At 39.4% G+C, this 21,762-nt stretch overlaps 1 protein-coding gene across 23 annotated transcripts in view; it reads right to left on the bottom strand.

Moving 5' to 3' along the window:
• Window positions 1–2,043: 2,043 nt before the first annotated feature.
• Window positions 2,044–21,762, bottom strand: part of tcf4 (transcription factor 4) — a 224,107-nt gene continuing 204,388 nt past the window's right edge. For 10 of the 23 annotated variants that reach the window (XM_076758143.1, XM_076758155.1, XM_076758145.1 and 7 more), the window contains 5 exons: window positions 20,067–20,205; window positions 17,121–17,286; window positions 14,933–15,162; window positions 12,548–12,695; window positions 2,044–10,346 (listed from right to left, as the gene is read on the bottom strand). In XM_076758143.1, coding sequence (XP_076614258.1) covers window positions 10,298–10,346; window positions 12,548–12,695; window positions 14,933–15,162; window positions 17,121–17,286; window positions 20,067–20,205 — 732 coding nt within the window. In that variant the 3' untranslated portion in view covers window positions 2,044–10,297. Of the gene's footprint in view, window positions 10,347–12,512; window positions 12,696–14,932; window positions 15,163–17,120; window positions 17,287–20,066; window positions 20,206–21,762 lie in introns of all 23 variants that reach the window. The other 13 variants (XM_076758149.1, XM_076758156.1, XM_076758151.1 and 10 more) reach the window with 3 other exon arrangements.

Here is a 21,762-nt window from a genome sequence, read left to right as displayed (position 1 = left end):
ACATATGGGATTAGTGTCAAGCAAGGACCTCATTTACTCAGCAAATTAAACACCAGAGCCACAGAAAAAAATGTTTGCAGTGATCTTGCACAATAAAGGAATCTAAAGATGAAAAAGAATGAAGATATTATTACAAATTACTGGATATCTGAAAGGTCTTAATTGAAGTTGAAATCATTTGTTGACTTGCCAGTGTGCTGATCCTTTGGTGTCAAAACGTGTGGACTTATTGCAGATGCATTGGGTGAATTTCACCCAGAGGTACACCCTATACAGGTTGTACTCATAGTCACACCAACCAGAAAATTTGGTGAAAATTCAAAAAGGCACTCGAATCTTCAGTCCACTTGCCTGTGTTTGGACTGTGGACGGAAACTGCAGCATCCATAAAAACCCACACTTAGGACATGTTTTCTTGTGTCTACAAGGTATAGCCTAGCTTAGCATAGACACTTAAAGGACGGGGAAATGGGCCCTGTCCAAAGTAGAAACATACACCTACCAGCACATCTAAAGCCCACCAATTAACAATGTATGTGGTTTGTTTAACCTACACACAATTTGTGGTTTTATGGGGAGTGACCAGAAGTGATGTGGTGTGTATACACAGGTGTGCTACATTTACCCACCTGTGTACAGGTTCATTTGTATAACTGGATAATCAGCTAAAAATAGCCAGAGATACATATCTGTGTCCATCTTGTGGTGCAAGGCTGCAGCCAATCATGTTACAATCTTTTGTGTAATCTATGGCATTAACTGCAAAGAGGAGACTTTTGTTCTCTGACCTTCGAAGCAGTTCCCCCTCCCAGGGAGTGCACTGCCTTGGGTGGGGAGAAGCTGTCTTCAAGGTAAACTCAAGGAACAAACTCTTGCTGCTGCTGTTCCACAACCTGTGCACTTTGTGGAAGGATATGAAATGGATGAGTGTAGGTACAACACTAGCAGCTAGCTAACCGTACACAACAAATATGTAGGGAAGACACTAAATCACATTACAAATTTGATTAAAAAAAAAAAAAAAAAGACCTGTTTCATTATTCTAATACCAATGGCCATCACAAGCTAGAGGGAGTAGCATCCCCAGGAGGTCATGATGACTCTGAAATCAGGTTGTGAATTGCTACACTGGCAGCCATGTTGCCACAGGGTTTCACAAGTGACCACTATTTTCTCAACTGCTGCTTAGGTTTCAAGCTCTCATAACAGACTACAGTCTTTGAGGTTTTGTCCCCTCAGAATGAGCTCTTTATATGCACAGAGGGAGCAGGTCCTCTTCCAAATGTGTATTTGGGTTCAGTAAAGTATTAGTAATACAGTATGTTCATGTATTATTAAGTAATGAAGTTAATTACTGAGGACAAAAGCTAGCCACATTAACCTTGTGCAATGCTAACAGCACCATCATTTGTTGAAAAGTGGTCGTTTGTAACTGCGTAAAAACTTTTGACTTCTGACTTTGACTTTTAAGTCTGTTGACTGTTCCGTATGTAAGTTGCTGAAATGTCTGCATTACTGAGAGAGTGTACTGTTTCCCTTTTTAAATTAAGGGTTACATGTTATCAGTACATTAGAAGCTAAATGACAATGTGCATTTTGTGCATTCCTGTATTTATTTGTCTTAAGTCTTATACCTTCACTTTACTAGTGATTATGTAGTGATTGGGAAAGCTAATTTAAGTGCGAGTATTAAGTTATGTGATGTACATTGTTTATGGTGATGTTTCAGCACAGTTTGTACAGCTACTGTACTGGCATTCGTATACATGACAATGTTGATCAGTCATTATGTACGAGACATGAGGAAAGTTTGTGTCCGGCCATCATTCATTCAAATAACCTCCCTTTTCAGGGCTTTTACACGAACACGAGTTGGGTACAATCTGCAACCTCACAGCTAGATGGCGCTATAGCCTACTGGTCCTTTAAGTACTTAAGTTCACTGGTAAAGAAAGAAAATAAATTTAATGAATGATTTCCTCCAATGGATGTCATTTTCTCTCCATGCTGTAAAGTATAAAAAGAAAGAGGCGTTCAAAGCGCTGCATTATAAAAATGGCACATTTATTGCTACAGAACGGTCATGAACATGAACCTCATTGAATCACTACAAGATGAGAACCAACAGGCAACGAATGGCCAATTGTTGGGCTGGTATGAGGAGAATAAAACCCTCAGCACAGAAATCAAAAAGAACCTGTTCTCCAACATCTCGCCAGATCTGGAATAAAAACAAAGTGTAATAATAACAACATCAACAATAACAGCAACCATAGAGACAGTAATAATTATATAACATAAAAATCAAAGTAAAAGAATCCAACATTAATCAGAAATAATTAAGAAAATGGAAGTGTAGAAAAGAACACATGCAGCAAAAAAATACAATGAAATAAAGATTTGAGGCACTCAGCCACACACTGGGAAAAAAGTGGAACTGTCATTTTTCTGATATTCTGTACAGTTGTTTGTGGACGGCTTTGATGGGATGTCCCAAATAGTGGCCTCTAACTGTGAGCCATCACACACGAAACCTCACAAGCTCACATCTTCAGTAACGCATAGTTCAAATCTTAAAATATAATAAAATGAAGTAACAAATTCTTTTTACCGTTTGCTTTTGAACATTTGCAAAAAATTACAAAGTGAATATTTTCTTGTATTTATTCTGTATTCACATAGTAATCAAACTCATTTTTTCTTTACTTATTCTTTTCGCTATTCATGGTATAAAAGGATTGCCCCTGCAAAAAACAAGCCATATTTATTGGAATTCATGATTGATTTAGTTTAAATTTTGCGTCAATAATAGGGTGCACTAAGTCTACTCCATAGCAAGAGGAATCGACAAAGGAAGCTTTAACAAAAAGCCCAGGCACTGATAATAGGGTAATTCTGCCTTATGTATTTTTTTTTTTTTTTCATCTTTTCAAATGAATTGCATCACAAGGAACAAGAAGAAAGAAAAAAGGCCACAGTTCATATATTTTCACCTTCACATAATGATTCTAATACTGAAAAATGAAGCATGTCTTTGAAAATTACTAATATACTTGTAGAAAGAACATGATGAACTGAATAAGCAGATGAGTCAACATCATCTCAGTCAACTGTTTATTTGTGCTGGTTGTTCATATTTTTGTTGGAACTCACAGCGTCCAGTGTTTTGTCATTATCTATTTATTCATATTTCAATTAATTGTTCCCTGGCATTATTAATTTGTGTGTAAATTACTCTTTTACTTCCAGAGTTTAGGGCCTTCCAATCAGTAAATTGTACCCTGGTTTCACATTTGATTTGCTCACTGATTCATTCAGGTCTGTTGTTATTATCATTGATAACTGTATTAACTGGTAGGATAAATGATTGACCAATCACAGCTTGGCAAGAGGGATTATCAATGGAGACATTATCTTCTTATGACAAAAAAAAACTGCCTAAAAATGGCGACAAGGATGAATGAGATGGAAGCAGCTGTACAAGTTGTTGTTAATGGACTTACAGAAATAAAAACTCTCACATGGACAAATTTCACCAAGTTCGATGTAATAAAATTCTGAACTTTTCAAAGAAGCTGTACAGGAGCCATCCATCCTCAGATCATCTGAAATAGTCAGTTCAACAAAATCACAAAGATATACTTTCCTACATATTCCTGGTGGTTTGTTTATGTTCCAGAAAATCAGTGTGTGTCTGGTTGAAAATACTGAATAGCTGTAGCAGATATGTAAAAATAGACATAGTGTTTTTAGCAGCAGTTAGTGTTGGAGCTAACATCCTGTCCTCATTGTGGAGTTGCCAGATTTGAGTCCAAACTTGACCGTCAAACAAACACAGCTCATAACAGCATGGACCTGTGTCTAAATGTAATTCAGACAGCATTAGAGATGCTGTTGGGGCTTTTGGAGTTAGGCTAGCACTCCCCCCCCCCCCTCCAGTATTTGTACTAAGTCAAACACATCCTGGACCTGTCTCTGTTATGGGCGAGACGAAACCGATATCCATGTTCTAAAGTGATTCTGGGTCAGAATATATGTGAGGAATAACCAACTGAAAAACGAGCACTTAATATATGTATAAAAAATCACCTAAAAACAGAATCCAGAATATAATGAAATGTAAAATGTGAACAGCTTTATTTTATTTCCTTTCATTTCCTTACATGATTATCAGTTCTTAGGCCCCTTTAGGATTTTAAATCACCTGTGAACTATGATTTATTAACTGAACTTGTTTTCACTTTTGTCAGCACAATTTAATAAAAACAAATACTGCTGTGGTTTAATAAGCTTAGATCCCAAGAATAAATTAATTGGAGTTTTCAAAAAGTAACACATATGTTTGTGAATAAATAAGTTGTAAAGATTTCTGCATATCAAACTGCAACAACATTCAATGCATGAAGTGAAATATTTGTTAAAATATTGGCAGGAGTTTTAAATAGTTTTTTCTTCTGGCAGTGGAAATTTTAAATGTTCTGTTATATAGAGGTTAAAGAAATGAAAACAGGCTCCTTTGTTCATTTTGTCATTTTGTTTCACAGGAATTATAGTACTGTCTGCAAAAGAAGTGCCATGTTATGAGCCATACTGGTCATTTGTACAAAATGTTTACAATTTTTTTAAATTCGTTTGTGTGGAAAAGATATAAATTAATTTTTAGTATTATATAAATGTACCAAATTTCTGATTCGCTGTGCTACTGTTGTTTGTTAGTGCTCATGTCTGGAGTATACCCGAGTGTCTGTTCATTTAAATGGGGTTAGCTACTATGAGAAAAGAGAGAAGTGCTTCCTGTTTCTAGCATTGCTGGGAAAACAAAGGACAGGAGTGGCCATTTTGAATTCAACTCATTATTGCAGTAAAACTGGTACAGAGTAACAGATTACAAAGCTCATGGCACAGTCACTGAAAAAGAGAAATGAGGTGCGTATGTACAACAAGGAGGGAAAAGAAAAAAGTTAACATTTTGGCTAATAGAAACATCAGGGGTAACAAAAATGAAGATACTGTAATTCGGGAGATGACTTGATTATACAACAAAGAGAAAATATGAAATGAAGCATCACAAAAATAACATTACCTAAAAAATACATTTAGCACTTACACTGACAGATTCAATCCTAGTGTTTAACCTAGGTCCGATTCAAAGCAGCTTTTCCTTTTGATAAAAAGCTCAAATTTAATGGCAAACACTGAAAAGAACGACTGAAACTGCCTTGCACATGATCTGATATCTTTTTGGGGAAATAGCTGATAAGATTGTTTGCTGACGACCTGCTCTTTTATATTAGCAACACTCCAATCTTTTACAAAATGTTCATATATTAATCTTGAATCAGGTGCTGAGGGTCTTTCATTGAATCAACATTTGCAACCCACCTTGGAGGAGTTAAATGCAGCGGAGTCAGAGCCGGCCCAAAGCCACCAGGGAGAACCAAAGTGAACTGAATATGTCAACTCTCTTTGGGTACCTCACTTAAGTTTTTGTTGTAATTCATGTAATTAACATAAAATCACTGATTGTGTCATAGCACCTTATGACATTTTTTGAAAAGGTGCCATCACAACAAATTTTGCTGAAACAAATATTATAACAAACAAATGCAACAGCGAAAACTTTGGATTATCTAAATACATTTTACATAAGAAAATCAGGTTTTGAGTTATGACATTTTGTGTTTTTATGAATTTTGTATTCACACAACAACATTTTACAGACAAGGTATTTGGGGTTTTTTGTTTTTTGTTGCCAAGGTTATTTATTTCCAAATCCAAATGAATTCTTGCATGGCGGTAAACAGTGGCTCACGCCGGCTCTGACACAATCGATTCTTGGTGCAAGCAAAAACAATAATTTGACTTACACTTCAGATGGTTGGCAACCAAAACCACATACAGTACTGAGCACCACTGACCGAAACTAAAAGTTGGCACCTGGTTACTAACCGGACAAATACAACCTCACTAAAATCAGAACAAGTTCATCATCATCACCTCTCACTGGCAAGTCCTCTCCCCACAGAAACCCCACAGAAAATGTTTTAGGACTATTTACACATTTATCTGCAAAAAATACAATTAAAAATGGTAATGTCATGAGGCATGGAGAAAAAAACAAATATCATATATCTTTTAGGATTTCTGATTCCTCCCACAAACCCTCAAAAAATGTTCCCCACAGATAATAAACATAATGTTGAAAAAAAAAAATGATTTGGAACTTTTGACCTCACTACATTTTCAATGTGACACATTTTTTCAACACACACTGAATTTTACTTTTTCATCTTTTAACAAAAAACCCGATACAACATATTTCTAAAACACAAAATAACAACAGTCTACATGTAAAAATATAACTTTTACATACACAATTTCAAAATAATGGTAAAGTTTGCCATTTTGTTGCATACAATTTACAAACGTCTGTGTGTTGTTGCCTTGGATAGATAGCAGTGAATGGAGCTGATGGAACTCCGGTCCCATTTTGTCCTGCGCAGGGTGCCGTACTAGTCAGAGGGTGATGTCATGGCAACAACAGAGAACACAACAAAGTCAGTTGAAAATTTATAACACTGAGGGGCCTCGCCAACTTCTGCCAGTCCAGTCTTTGAGAAAATAATTCCTTCCCAAGCAAACACTCCTCTGCAAAAGAAAATAAAAAAATAACAGAAAATGGCACCCTCCTTATATATCGTATATATTTTTTTGTACATTTATATATAGATTGATTTATTCAAATAGATTCTTTTCCAGTTTCCGTGCCTTCCTGTTGATTGGGTAGGATTTTAACCGCGTCAAAATGACCACCGACAGAGAACAATGCTGTCGGATAGCGAATTGTGTTGTTTTTTTGTTTTTGTTTTTGTTTTGTTTTTTTACATTTTTCTATAATAGACATGTAAACCATAACGGACAAAAAAAACAAGGTAATAAGAGAAAAGATTCTTCTTAAAAAAGAGAGAGAGAAAAAAAAGAAAATCTGTTTTACAACATACAACCACACACTTTGTACTGAAGACTACATTGGCTTACGGACAAGCCGATCAAATATTGATAAAAAGCTGATAAGCTATAATACAAGAAGAGACGCGTTGTTCACCATGGAAACAGGGCTGGGGCTTGGAACAGGAAGGGTTGGGGGTTATGGAGGACTTGGGGGGGACGGAAAGGACTGGGATCGGGGCTTGTCTTGCTAAATCAAGCGTCTGTCTCATTGGCTAGAAGCCAGAACACGCTGTCTACTTACATATAAGCGTACAGTACATTAAATACAGTTTAGTTTTTTTTATCCAAAAAATACTTTTTTTTCCTTTTTAGCTTTTTTTAAATTCCCAGGTCTGGTAAAAAACCTGACTGCATAGAACCTAACGACTAAGAACAGGTTTCCCTAAGCTTGCATCCTATTAAAAGACCAGGTAAATGTCCTCCTCTGGCAACTCGAATGATATGAACTCTAAAAAGGCACATTGGTAGAATTGTGAATGTTCAAATTGCATCTGTGGGAACGCTTAGGTGGGGCAAGAGACTGGGGAGAGGGGCTAGGGCTCTGGTTTAGGGCTCATAAGGCTAGGGTCAGCAGAGAAGACAATACTGGGACTGGGGATTGAACATAGGCCTGAATTGAGGAGGGTTCAAACTGGGACGAGGGTGAACTGGGACTTTCTGATTGACCGCAGAGCGCTATGGATGTTCTTGCTGATATTCCAATTACCTTCATCCGTTGCTGGAGAGTGGACATTAATGCAAAGCAACGCAATAAACATTCAAGTTTCTTCATGTCATGACTCATTTATTCCTGTTCTCACCTGATCACAGTCATGACTTTTGTCACTGCCAGTACTGCATTGTGGGTCAGTTTCTTTTCCAATCTTATTTCACACCCAAGTCAGTGCTGACTTTTTCTGAACTTCTACCCAAGAAAGCTGGGCAAATTTTAGTACAAGAGGCACCACTTCTGAAGTGACATACTGTGTTAGTGGTTTAACTTCTGGATTGGACCATCAGATATAGAACACCGATCTTGTTTCAACTAATTACAAATGTTTTGAAATTACATATATATTTAGCAGACCAAGGTAATCAAAATGTCTGGGCCCTGCGTCAGGCATGTCTGGTTGTTGGACTCATAGTTGTGCCATCAATCAGCTGAAAACCTCTGTGTTTTGCAAGGCATCACTGCAACACCATCAAGCAAGGCCAAGGAAATTTGAAGCAGTTGATGGCTCCAGCAACACACACCTCAACAACAACATAAACTCATCTGTTATTTTGCCAGCAAATGTCAATCAGAAAGTCCCTCAAGGTTGGTACTCTGGGCAAGCAAGTCTGAGGTTGGGCTTGGAGGTTTAGGGTTGAGATTTGCCAGACACTAAACCTGGAAATGTGCGAATCAAATGAATCCAGCACAGGAATGCTTTGACTACTGCTGCTTGGCCCCTAGAGGAAAATGATACACCCCCTTGCCCCGATGATTGTTCCCTTGCTTCCCCTGTAGCATCATCACCATTTAGACTTCTGGATTTTCTGTTTTTCCTTCTCTCCCTCCCTATTTCAACCTCCTCAGGATGTTGGCCCGGGAGCACCCCATTCAAGTAGAGTGATCGCAATTCAGGGAATGTGCTAAACGTGGAATAGAATTCACCTCAGTGCTCAGTCCCGCCCTCTTCCCTCTCCTCCACCATCCATCTATCTGGCTTTTTATCATCTGTCCCTCCTCCCAACCATCTGCCCAGTTATCATTTGATTTTAGCAAAGGCTTGGATTTCAAACTTTGTCTGCACATGCTGACAAATATCGGACAAAGGACTTTGATTTGGGATGTTTGCTAGAGCTCCTTTCTGTCGTCATTTTTGCATCTGCACTACAAACCCATACTGACAATCTCAAATGAAGACGTCAGGAAAAGTCTTTGCATCCTACCACATTTAGAAGTACACTTTTTCATTCCAGCATAATTCTTCCTCCTGTCCTCAGCAACTCCTCTACCTCCAATAATTTAAAGAGCCCAGTCCCTCTGGAGTCGCTCACTGATTGATTGATTAACTGATTCAATGACTGATTCTCGACATATTCTCTTCCTCTGGATACATGGGTCATTTGGATAAAACGGTCCAGGTTTTGTATTTATGTTCACACTACATTGATAGCAGTTTGTATGATTTTGCCTTTTGTCAAACAAAGCCAATGTGGCTATTAGCATAAAACGCTAATAAAGATACATAAACATGTTCAGATTTTCTTCTACACTGATAATCTATTGTAAATATTTGCAGTTTACGAAGGAATGCATATGAAGGGGGTGAACGAGTTGCCCCTGTTTTTCTTGTTTAGCCCCTCTTCTCTCTAGGCATCTATGATAGTCAAAAAGCGGTTGCAAACTAAATTTTTGTTCAGATATTTTGGCATATAAAGCGCCTCGGACTAGCAAAAGGGTTCCAACAGATTCCTAATGTTGTCTTGGTTTTTGTTCAGAATTTAATCTGTGAGAGTATGTGGTTTGTAAGGGGATGTATGAGTGGGCAGCTTGCTTCCGTCATACGTTGTTGAACTTTCCTGTTCCTTTTTTTCTTGTAGTTTTGTTTGTTTTGCTTCTCCACGTGTATCTATCTGACTGGTTTGCATCCAAGAGGAGATCAGGCACAGCTTCATCCACAGTGTGGCGTTAGATTGCCATTCAGTCAGAGATGCGCTGAAGCTGCATTCAACAACAGCTGCGCAATGTTGCTTTGTTAAAAAAAAAAATCTCTTTAACATTTTGTGATATGTTTTGCTCAGTTCTGAATAACCCTCCCCAACTTGTACCCTCCTCACTGCCTGCGTCCAGTTGCACTTTTTTAACAAGTTTTTTGTCATGTTTTCCATTTCTCATATATATACTATATATAGAACCCTTTTGTTCTTTAAAACTGGGAATGCTGATAAAACAAGTAGTACAAGAAGAAGAATGATGATGTGATTCCAAAGATTTTTGTCCATTGCTGTCACTTTGTGTCAAAAGATCCTACGAACTGCCACTTTGTAGCAGCCATGTTACAGCGGCCGTTTTAATGTCTCCACAAAGTAGCATCCAGTTCACTTCAGCTGCGATGCAAAGTGACGAAAGCGACTAATGTGACTCTGCAGTTCGTGTTCTCGACAGAAGGAGACAAACGTGAAGAGGAGGATCAGAGACGACAGACAAGAGGAGAAAGAGGCTGATCTGATTGGTCAGGCCGAAGTTCCAGAGAAGCTGATTGGTCAGGCTGAAGCAACAACGGGTTTGATCGATTGCCGGGTTGTCAAGGAAACGCCGTCAGAGGAAGTGGTCACTCATCATCTTGATGAACTCTGGCACCTTGGACCTGGAGAGACAAGGAGAAAAATAGAAGGAAGGGAGGATGAGGACAGAAATCTAAACACAAACTAAAATAAAATAAATGAGTTTATTTTAATGGTAAAGCCCTAATAGCAGCCCCTACTGGCAGCAGTATGTATTTCACCCCACAACAATAGCAGGGCCATACCTATAAGCTTTGTCCTGTCAAAAAGGGAAGCTCAAGTAGGCGCGGAAAATAGAAAGAGTTCATGTTCTGAGGAGCATGAATGTACTCAATAAAATCCACAGCAATCAAGGCTAAATCTCATCATTCTGTATTTCTTTTGAGCATGTGGACATTTTGGGTTTATGGTGATGCCAAAGGAAAGGTCCGGGCTCTCCAAACCATTAGCATTCATCCTCTGACAACCACAAATATCCACAGCTAATGTCATGACATTCTGGCTAGTAGTACTTAACATAAAAAAAAAGGTAGATGCCACCCTATTGCACTATGATATAGTGCTATATCACAGCTGGGGGTGGTCACAGGTAAAACGTAGAATGTACATTTTTAGGAAACTCTGGATCCAGATACAACTGCCATGCATGTGGTGTTTCTTCATTCACTGAAAAATCTTAATATATATTTATTAATGAGTCGTAGTCGTAGTCGTAATCGTAATCGTAATGGGTCATTGATGTGGTGGACAACACTCATGACCTGAAACCTGCACAGACCCCCAGAATATAAATGCAGAATGAAAGGCATGACTTTATTCTTTCCCTGTAAAGCCATTACTGATAAGAAACTATGGTTTGTCTTAGGTCACTCCTGCTCCTTATCAAGGGCCTTTGGTACTTCAAGACTCCCGGACATCAGAAAAACAGGCCTATTACACAATTATCTGCTCCATGAGTCATGCAAACACAAAATATACCATGTATATTTGAATATTTTAAAAGAAAACAAAGGTGTAGAGCAAAGAACAGAAACAATACACATTCAGCAAAAAGCAGTGACAAACACACACAGTCACACACCAAAATCACACTTACTGCCAATCTGTTGTTAAAATGTACCCAGACCAGAAACTCAAGTTCTGGCCTCTGTTTTGAGCCAGCTGCAATATCCACAGCTCTGCCAGACTTTAACTGTCAGGAGCTGAAAGACACGCTTCTAGAAATTCATTTAGATTATGGGAGGAATTTGACCTAAATTGTCCATGTGTCCATGTGTTGTCTGTGTAGGTTTTAACCTTTTCTTGTTTGGTGCAAAGTTATAAGATAAATAAACTCATTTTGAACGTTGGACACCAAACAGGAAATCTTGTTTTCTTTACCAATATCTTCGTGACAAGCTTAATACGCCTATCCCCAATACAACTGATGAAGTCGTACATTATTTAGAAAGGGGATATTGATATTGTGTCATATTGTTGTCTTTGAAGCACTATCTTACTCCAAATCTCTTCTGCAGGACACACATTTTATAGTTTGGGTTTTGGTCGAGTTATTTCCTGTTTCAAGTGGAAAGTGTACGCTCCTCATGTGTTGTGCTTTGTTTTACTTCCCGTCTTTGTGTTTTCCCGCCTGTTTTCTGCATCACCTGAGTTTCATCAGTTAATTAGCCTCCTGTGTGCTTCGTTCATGTGTTTTCTCTCTTTCAATGGTCAGGTTGTCTGTGTTTGCTTATATCCTTGTCAGTATTCCTGCTTGTGGTCCTCGTGTCATACCAGTTTGCTCTTAGTTCAGTTTTTGTATCCCTGCTGGGTTTTGTTGCCTGCCTGTTTAAATGTCAGATACCAGCTTTATATTATTAAGGTTCACCTATGTTCTTCAACCCGCCTGCCTGATGTTCTGCATTTGGGTCCAACCCCTTGTTTACACAGGTTTGACAACAAATAGTTAAAAAGTACACAGACAGTACATTAATGGACAAGTGATGGACAAATGATGATTGAGATAACTTTTGACCCTGAAAACAGGAATGTCCTTTTCCAATTGAAAGTGTGGAAATACAACATAAACTGTGAACCTCAATTTATTTCTACTGGAGGCCAGTTTATTTTGCCATAGATTTCAAATTTAATGGAAAGTGATGGGATTTATAAAATGACTGCTTGCAGTTTCTGGACTAGTGTCTGAATTCCGACTCTTTGGATTTGAATTAAAGGTACAACAGCAGATTAGTTTATAAGTGAAATCTGACCATTCAGGGGGGGAGGAGATGTTTCTGCGTTTTACATTTGTCCCAAGGGGTTTGACCCGTCGCCCATGGCGGCGGCGGCATGGTGCGCGGCGGCCAATGAGAGGGGAGCCCCATCTGATGTGACGGTGACCTTCTCCTCCTCGCGACGCTTCAGACAGGCTGCCTTGGGGTTCAGGTTTCGCTCTGGACATGGGAGAAAGACAGGAGACACTGTTATTAAATCTGGTGTTTTCTGTCTCTAAACAGTCTGTCCTGAGTGCATTGTGTGTCTCTTTCTCTCTTTGTGTTTTTAATGAGGTATTTGTTTGTGCTGGATCAATGGATCACGACTTGAGACTGATGCCAAGAGCCAAAAACTTCAGCCTGGTCAAACACAATCAACAGGTGCCACTTCTGCCCTCTCCTGGAGCTCCTGGAGCACTACATGATCTGGAAATCTAATGTAACCTATTGAACCCTGATATCCACCTTAAATTTCCCCTCATGTGGCTTTAAATTCAAATATTTTTCATGCATTAATACCATATTGACCCAGCTCCTCACTGAAGCTGCCGTTTTCCATGATTAAAGAACTCAAACCCAAGACTGCATGTTTTACATGGCATCACCATTCAGCCACACAGAAGCACTCTATGTATGTTCTGCATCATTTTCCACAGTTCCCCTAAACTTAGTTTCACATATTTTGGCATCTTTGGTGATTTCAAAACCTCCACTAGAATTTGAAATACAGTAAAGCTTGGCTGATGGCACCTGGTTGAATCCTCACTCAAGTGTATTCTACATGATTCTATCTGTGTAAACCATTTTAAAGGACAAGGCTGGCATTATTCTATATTTTCTCATTGCCAAGAAATCTCATAAAACCAACAAAACCATGTCATTTGCTAAAACAGCTGGACACTGCAGTTTTTAGCAAACATTACTCAAACAGGAGTTAATTTAGTGGATTTTTAGGAACTATTATTAGTGGTGCATTAATACACATTAGGTGCTCTAGCGAGTATGCCTGTTTACGACAGCAGGACAGCAGATGTGGGGCTGAATCAAAATAAACTATGGTTTCTATGTTCATGGTAGTGATGGACTATGTCACCCAGTGCAGCAGTGTGGCTCATTGATTTGTTTTTAATAAAACATAAGATATCTTAGGCTTCCAATACAATCAATTCATTATTTGTTTTGGTCCTTTAATGGGATGTGTTGATATTGAAAATATTATACTCTTTGAATATTGTCTTATTCTTTCAGATCCCAATGTCAGAGATCTTTTAGCATTGTTTTGTCTGTGTAAATGATCACATTAAATCACTTTGACAATTAGACTAGGCCCCAATGTGATTTTTTTGTTCCTGTCAGAACAAAACAGGATGATGACTGTAGTCAAAAAGGTCCAAGACCAGTGACAATTCTTATTGTTTGGTCATATTCAGGACTATATACAAAAAGGGTCCCTTTCTTAAACAAGCAATATGTAAGAATTTGAAGCAATTTACGGGTATTAATTGCTTTGTATTGCCAATGTGTGAACGGACTGTAGTGTAATTGTAATTGTAATTGTAATTTAAAAAATAAGGCCCAAGTTTCTAGTTTCTGATTTCTATGAAAAGAACTTGCAATATTTTTCCAGAAAAATCCAAAGGATGTAATGTTTATGAGTGCCTGGCTTGCCTCTATTCCACTGCCCTACAGTGCCAACACTGTGCAGCAGTAGCTAACGTTAGTTTAGAAATGGAATCTGCTAACATCAACAAATTACTGCCATCCACCACAGCAAAAAAAGTCAAAGCTAACATTACTGAAAGGCACATGAAATGTATTATGATTTTAGCTGGCAAGTGATAGCTGACGTTAGCTTGCTTGCTAACATGTAAAAATTGCTAACTAGACAATGTAGCTGAATACTGTCTTGAGTTTAGAATGTCAAGTTATTCATCCAGACTCCCAGGACGGATCTGGCTGGTAAATTGGTTGGCTTGCCTTTTGCAAACTATCAGCTAACCAATGCCAGATCCATGCAACTAACTATGTTATAGCTAGCTGACGGACTTTAGCTTGCTGGCTTGTCAACATTATCGCAAGCAAAATACTGAGTGTAGCTAGTTGGCTAGCTTTCAAATTACTTAACCACCTAATGTGATCCATGATACTAACTTACTGTATGAACAAAGAATATTAATGTTAGCTAACAATACATGATGTAATGATACAAGGAAAAGATGCATGACTAATGAATGTTAACAGCATCCTAAACTAAGCTGGGGTTGGTTGGCTGGTCGCGGCTTGGCTGCACTGTGTGGATCTGGCGTTGTTTGCTTCATGGCCTTGGCTGAAGGAGTGATTTGCAAAAAGCAAGCTAGTTAGTATTATGGTGCTGAGGGTCAAGGGTATCCAGGTCCAGGTCTTTGTATGAAACTGACCTCGAACTTGTTGTTCCAGACTGAGGATGACAGCCACAGCCTGGTGCAGGATCAGTAACTTGGTCTGAGGTTTGTCACTCTTCAGGTGCAGCTGAACCATCCTGCCCAGCTCCTTGAATGCCTCGTTGATATCTCGGACCCGCAGACGCTCCCGCGCATTGTTGGCCATCCTCCGTTCCCTCTCCCTTTCCATCTTCTGCTCTGGAGACAGGTCCTCATCGTCGTTGTTACTACAGTGACCAATGATGAGGATGAGCAGGAACAAGGGAAGAGGACACAGGGGATGAGAGTAAGAGAGGAGGAGGAAGGGGAGGATTTGAGGATGAAAGTTCAGTTTATCATTTGTGTGGAGAGACTCATTTTAATATGAACCTGCAGTAGACCTTTACAAGATGATCTCTTAATTGACAAAATAACAAGGAACAGGGCTTGGGAACAGATCATGATGTCCTGCATTCTGGGCATTTCAAGTCTGCCTCAGTTGTTAGTGGTGACTGTTTGTTTACATTGTAATATTGGTGAGTTCACTCTTGGATCCACTCTTGGACAAGCTGGTACAGGATGGAGGATATGATGTAGGATCATATCATAAAGTTGTTTGAAGAAGAATGTTTCTTGAAATAACTGAAACTTTATGCATATCTTTTAGTGCAGAATTTGCAAAAGGCAACGTAGTTGAGGTAGTTATATAACCTGTTTCCAACTTCAGGACTGAAACCTTTGACTTGTGTTTAAAAGAGTATACCACCATTTTAACATTGCACTCCAATTACACAGTCGGATTTACAGCGTACAGTTTTAAAAAAGTATTAAAACCAATTCAGAGAGATATCCTATGTCTTTATTCCAAGTACTCTTCTTCCTTGGACTTGTCAAGGCCTGTAAACAGACTATGATATGCAAAATTGATGGAGTTCCCCTTTAACTGACAGCAGCAGCCTGAAAAGAGTGCAAAAATGGTTGGACTACATGAGGTCAAAAAGGTGACCAAAAGGACAGTTAAGAGCAGAAAACCAGGCAACAATTTTGCTGGATCACATGATGATATGTTCCCAAATCCTGCAACACAGCATGGCAACAGTTTTCATCGGTTTTGTTTTCATGTTTATCATCAAAACCATTTACATCATCATCATCATCATCATCATCATCATCATCATCATCATGGCCGCCACCATGATGTACAAATCTCTGGGTTTGGGATCCAAATGTTTCTGATTTTAGTCGTCCTCCTGGAAAACAATCTCATTGGAGGGATGAAGGCTGCTCGGCTGCATCCAGGGCGTGAAATCAACACTGTGAACTTTGAATTAAAATTTAGCTGGCTTAAGAGTTGATATAATGAGTGGGTTTCATACATTTTGATCATTTGAAATGTATTAAAAAACTTTCTCGAAGGCCTCTACTTTCTCGCCAACAGCAAGAATATTCATTTTCAGTGTTTCTGTTGGTGTTGATTTCCCAGCCCTCAATGTGAGTCGGCACTTCTTTGAGAATATTGACTGTGGGCTCTACTCTGTTGTGTGAGAAACAGTTAAAACCAGGCCCAAGACCATGGAGAGACTGAAAGGATCAACTGGGAGTCGCATGCCCACCAGGAACATCTCTTTGTCTTTGCAGTTCTTTCTTGGCTTGCAAGATCAACAGCAGCCATGTTAAAAAAAGGGAGATGCCGGGTGGATATGGAGATTTCGTGTCTCTGTATTGACTGATGTATTTAGCTGCTTCTCATCACACTTGGTCACTTCATCAAAGTCCAGAGGCTGGTTCCCAACACACTCACAGCTTTAATTCCTTCCTTGTGTCCCCTCTTAGCAAAAACTACAAAAACTCATTTATCTTGTCTTATAAGAGAAATCAATCAACGATGATGTAAAAATACTCTTTAGTAAATAAAGAGATTCTTAGGAATCTCTCTAGATTTCTCTAAAAAATGCTAAATGATCAGGTGTTCATTTCAGCCTTGTGACTGAGAAAATAAAGGCCACAGATTGTTACTTCAGTTTGTGCAGAAGTCAATCCAAATGTAACATCTCGAACAGTTTCTACTTCTTGGAGAGGTTTGTTTATCAGTGACACTTTGACACAAGGAAGGTCTCTGAGCATGTGGATGTTTTGTGAAAACGCATGTCCCAGCCCAGCTTAGATTTTTGATAGAAGCGAACGTCTGAGAGGTAGGCGGGGTTACCTAGATCTTGACCTATCAATAGCTTTGAGCTCCTTGCTGTCAGCGTCCTCCTTCTTGGTGTCCAGGGACTTCGAGTCCTGCAGGAGGTTCTCGTCCCCCTCGTCCTCAGACTTGATCTCCGAGCTGACGGAGGAGGTGCTCTGGCCCTGAAGGCCTCCAGACAGGGCTGCAGGAGGATGGAGGAGAAAGGTTAGAAGGTGCATATAGATAAATACAATATATGATCACAAGAAAAAGAAAAAGGAAGTCAGCTTAGTTGTAATGTCAAGTCAGACATATCAGTCATTTCTCAGCCCAAGAACCACTTAACTGGTAACAAAACAGTGGTATAATAGTGGCAAAGCACTGTCAGCTTCATCTGAGTCCATCTACATGACCTAAATAAACATCTAAATAAAATCTAAGGTCAACACAAGTACAATTAATTCAGTTAATTAACACTTTTTCTATATGTGTCACTTGTTAGTCAACCTCTCCAAATATGATAAAAACAGCTAATGCAGGCTAACAATCAGCATCCCGGAACAATGAGTGAGCAATCCTAATTCACAATATGTTTCCTGTTCTTCCCACTCTGCCAACGTAGTGCGAATGCAGCATCAGGCGTGTCTGATCACAGCTAATTCTCCAGCTGACCTCCAAGATGGCGGCAGGGGAGAGTTGTGATGCAGATGTAAAGCGTCTGTACCCTCTATCTGCCTCCCTCCTCAGCTGAACAGTGAGGCCTTTATTTGACGTCTGTATGGATCCGTCACTGGGACACTGCCAACTTCTCAACACAAAACACTCCGCTCTGTTCCCACACACACACACACACACACACGCGCGCGCGCACACACACGTGTGCGACCAACTGTCGGCCATTTTGAATCTCTGTCTGCCTGACTGGAGGCATTTTGTGTGCAGCTTTGAGCGACGGTCTGTGTTTGGTTTGTGTGTGCGTGCGCCTCTTTCCATACAACCGCTGTGTGTTTGTGCATAAATAGCTGCATTTAAAAAGGTTTAAAACTGAAAAGTGACTTTGTGCCTCTGAGTGTCTGACTGGACCCTGACAGTCACAAAATGACACTGGAGGAGGCTGAATGCAACATTTATGGGGAAAAGAAAGTCTGAATCCTAGTCTGAGTCCTAATGTCTTTAACGTTTTCTGGCTGAAGATTTCGACCCTGTTGACATTTTTCTTCCTCTTTGATAGGTTTAATTTTGCTTTCCAAAGCCCTTGACATGTGTTGACACACATATCATATCATTTCCTGTTTGTAGCAATTCTTTAAATACTAGTTCGCTAACTAAAAAGAACAGCATACAAGTGTGCAAGGAATTCCATTCATATTGGGTGATTGATTTATACTCTATCCTCTATGTTTTAGTGCTTTGTACAATGTGCATGAACCACCTTTCGTAATATATTATTTAGATTTACTAATCAGTGCATGCAATAAAATAAACTTAATTAACTTGTACGAAAGAGGAAGGAGGAGAGTATAAGTATATACATGTAATATTACATAAATCTAATCATGCTATACAGCAATTATCAATAATATAAATCTTCCCTGTTCATAATTATTTTGAAATTGAGAGAGAGAGAGAGGAGGAAACCACAGCTCTGCTACTGAATTTGAAGGGTTTGCTGCCAAAAACATTTTAATACCCTTTATTTACAGCCTCTACACACCCTCAACTCTGTGTGTGTGTGTGCGTGTGTGCGTGCGTGTGTGTGTGTGTGAGTAAGGAACAACTTCTTCTGCCTGAGTGTGTGTGTTTCTCCCTCTCTCACCTCATTACACACTTGGCTGTGGCTGCCGCTGGCTGAACTCTGCTGCCAGCAGACTCATTTTCAGCCTTTAAAAACGAGCTCAGGGCTAATTTGCTCCACAGAGCTCATATACACTTTTCCTCCTCCATATTCATATCACACATACTGTATTTATTTACCCTCCTCGTTAGGCTTCTTACCGCTCGGGCGGTGAAGTCGAGGCTTGCCAGCTGAGATCCACATGTGCGCCTGCGTTTGTCTGAAAAGCCCCGATTCCACTGAACTCTTCCTCAACTTTCTGATCCCCGTTCAGGGCCAGTTTCCTCATTTTCACATCCTTTTTTTTTTAAAAAAAATATTTTAGTTTTCCTTCCTACCATTTTTCTTCTCATCTTGTCCCCCCTACTTTCTACTTTGTTTCATCTTCTCTGTGTCATATCTTCTCCATTTTTTCGTCCTCTGCATCTTGTTTTTCATCTGCAACTCTCTTCCTTATCTTCATCTCTTACTTTCTCTCTCATCGCCTTCAATGTTGCCTTTCCTACTCCTCTTCTTCTTTCCCTTGTTGATATTTTTCTCCTTTTTCTTGTTTTGAGCTTTTTCCTTTTCCTCAGTTTTCTTCTTCTTCTTTGTTTTCATTCATATTTTAATTGTAGGACTTATTATTCCTCTTAATCTTAATCAACTTCTGTAAATTTCACTTTTACTTTTCTCTCCCTTTCATCTTCCTCTTCATCTCATCTTTTGCTTTCTCTTCATTATTCTTTCTTCTATCATTCTGATTCTAATTATTATTAGTGGTAGCAGCAGGTTTTCTATTTTTAGGTAGTACTGGAAACATTCATTTCTTGTGTTTCTATGTCAGCAGAAGTGCATGATGGGATACCAGTGGGATGCTTGTGTCTATATGGAAACACACAGAACCATGACGCTGATAGTTTGTCCATCACTGACTCTGTGTGTGCTTGGCCATTGTTGACTAAATCTAAAATCTAGTCCAAAGAAGCGATGGACACATGACTGCAGATACTTTTTCATTCATTTGTGTCCATTTGAATTGAAGCGACTGACACACTAAAGAGTAATGTGAACCATGAAGGACCAATCCTGATTTTGTCCAGCAAATGTTGGGATTTGGGGACACTGTTGGACACTCAGTGTATCTATGAGAGAGCGGTGGGTCTTACCACGGTAAGGGTCGGGCTGGCTGAGGTCCGGCGAGGTGGCCGACTGAACGGGCAGGTGAGGCACCGGCACCTGACCCGCCATCGAGTGTCCGGCACGCAAAGCGCCCACGCTGCTGCTGTCTTCTCTGTGAGAGCCCACCTGGAAAATAGAGAGAAAAGAGAGACAAAGATTTTTATTTCTAAAGGCCACATGAAGTCTGAACCTGCTTCTGTGGTTTCAGGCTCTAAAGTCTCTGAACTCCCTTGGATTTACAGGTCGGATTTGATTTCATTATTATTATTCATTATGTCATATTACTACTATATTTTGTGCTTGATTTTGTGTCCCATAATAACTTACATTATTTCAATGATAATTTGTTAATTACTGAAATAAACTAACTGCTAAGATTTGATTGTATCATTTTATCCTCTTCCTCTCTCTTATTGTAGCTTATTGCACTTTTTAGTCAGACAGAGTTTGACATGACTACCAGCAAGGATAACTAAATACATTTATGTATTTGAATATGAGAATACTGCAAGAAAGGAAGAAAAGTGTCACTTTTCAAACACATGAGATGGTGATTAAAGTCAAGACCGGAAGATAAATTTGACACTGTGATTCTTTCTCTTTCTTTATTCCTTCTTTCTGCTCCAGATGTTGCAGTTCTGCAGTCGGCCTGTTGAGGGCATCCTCTGCTTTTCTAAGACATTAAAGATCTCCATCTGTCTCTCTCTGACACACAAACAAACACACACACACACACACACACACACACACACACACACCATCCTGCCCGATGTTTTTTCCCCCCGATTTTTCCAGTACAGTACAACTCTGGTGCAAATTGTGCTCTGCCTGTGCTTTTGTGTGTGTGTGTGCGCACGTGTGTGTAAGTATACGTGTCGCTCAGTCCAGGTTCATATCTGCATGTCTGACATGTATATTTACATTTTTTTTTTTTTTTACTTGAGTATATTCTTATTTTTCATGTGTTTATTCAGGGAAATACTGTTAGACTACGTGTGTGTGTGTGTATGTGTGTGTGTGTGTGTGTGTGTGTGTGTGCTTGGCTGAATCCTATCCATCTGTCTACCACACATTCACACACACACACACACACACACACACACACACACACACACGTGCACAAGGCAGCACAACAACTGACAATTATCTTAATGCCCATATGTTTAATTGTGGGATTTCTAATTCCCAGAGCACCGAGCAGCTTCCAGCAGGGACTCACTGTTTTGGCACGAGATGGGTTCTCTTTATGTGTGTGTGTGTGTGTGTGTGTGTGTGTGTGTGTGTGTGTGTGTGTGTGTGTGTGCGTGTGTGTGTGTGTGTGATTCCAACTTTCTCGTGGCATCCTGTGGTTCTGAATAGTCTCTCTGTCACCCTCCTTTTCCTGAGCGTTTTACTTTGAACATATCATCAGGACAGCGGCTCGATATGAATCATGATAGACATTCAGATGTGTGTGCTGGAAACTGTCAGGCTAAATTGAACGTCCACTGAATGGCAGCAGGGACATAGTGTGGACGGTCTTTAACAGTGTGATAATGAGACTGATTTGCTATTTCATCTCCATTCATCATTCAGCCTGACAACATGCTCTATTCAATCACTGTCATCTAATTTTCAGTTGAAACAGTGGTGGCGGTTGCATAAAGATGCACTTAACTCAATCTTTATCACATAGAAAATATA

This window comes from Chaetodon auriga, chromosome 19 (assembly GCF_051107435.1).
Source record: "Chaetodon auriga isolate fChaAug3 chromosome 19, fChaAug3.hap1, whole genome shotgun sequence".
NCBI lineage: Eukaryota > Metazoa > Chordata > Actinopteri > Chaetodontiformes > Chaetodontidae > Chaetodon > Chaetodon auriga.
The sequence above is the reverse complement of the archived record's forward strand: the minus strand, read 5'-3'. Positions and strand labels throughout refer to the sequence as shown.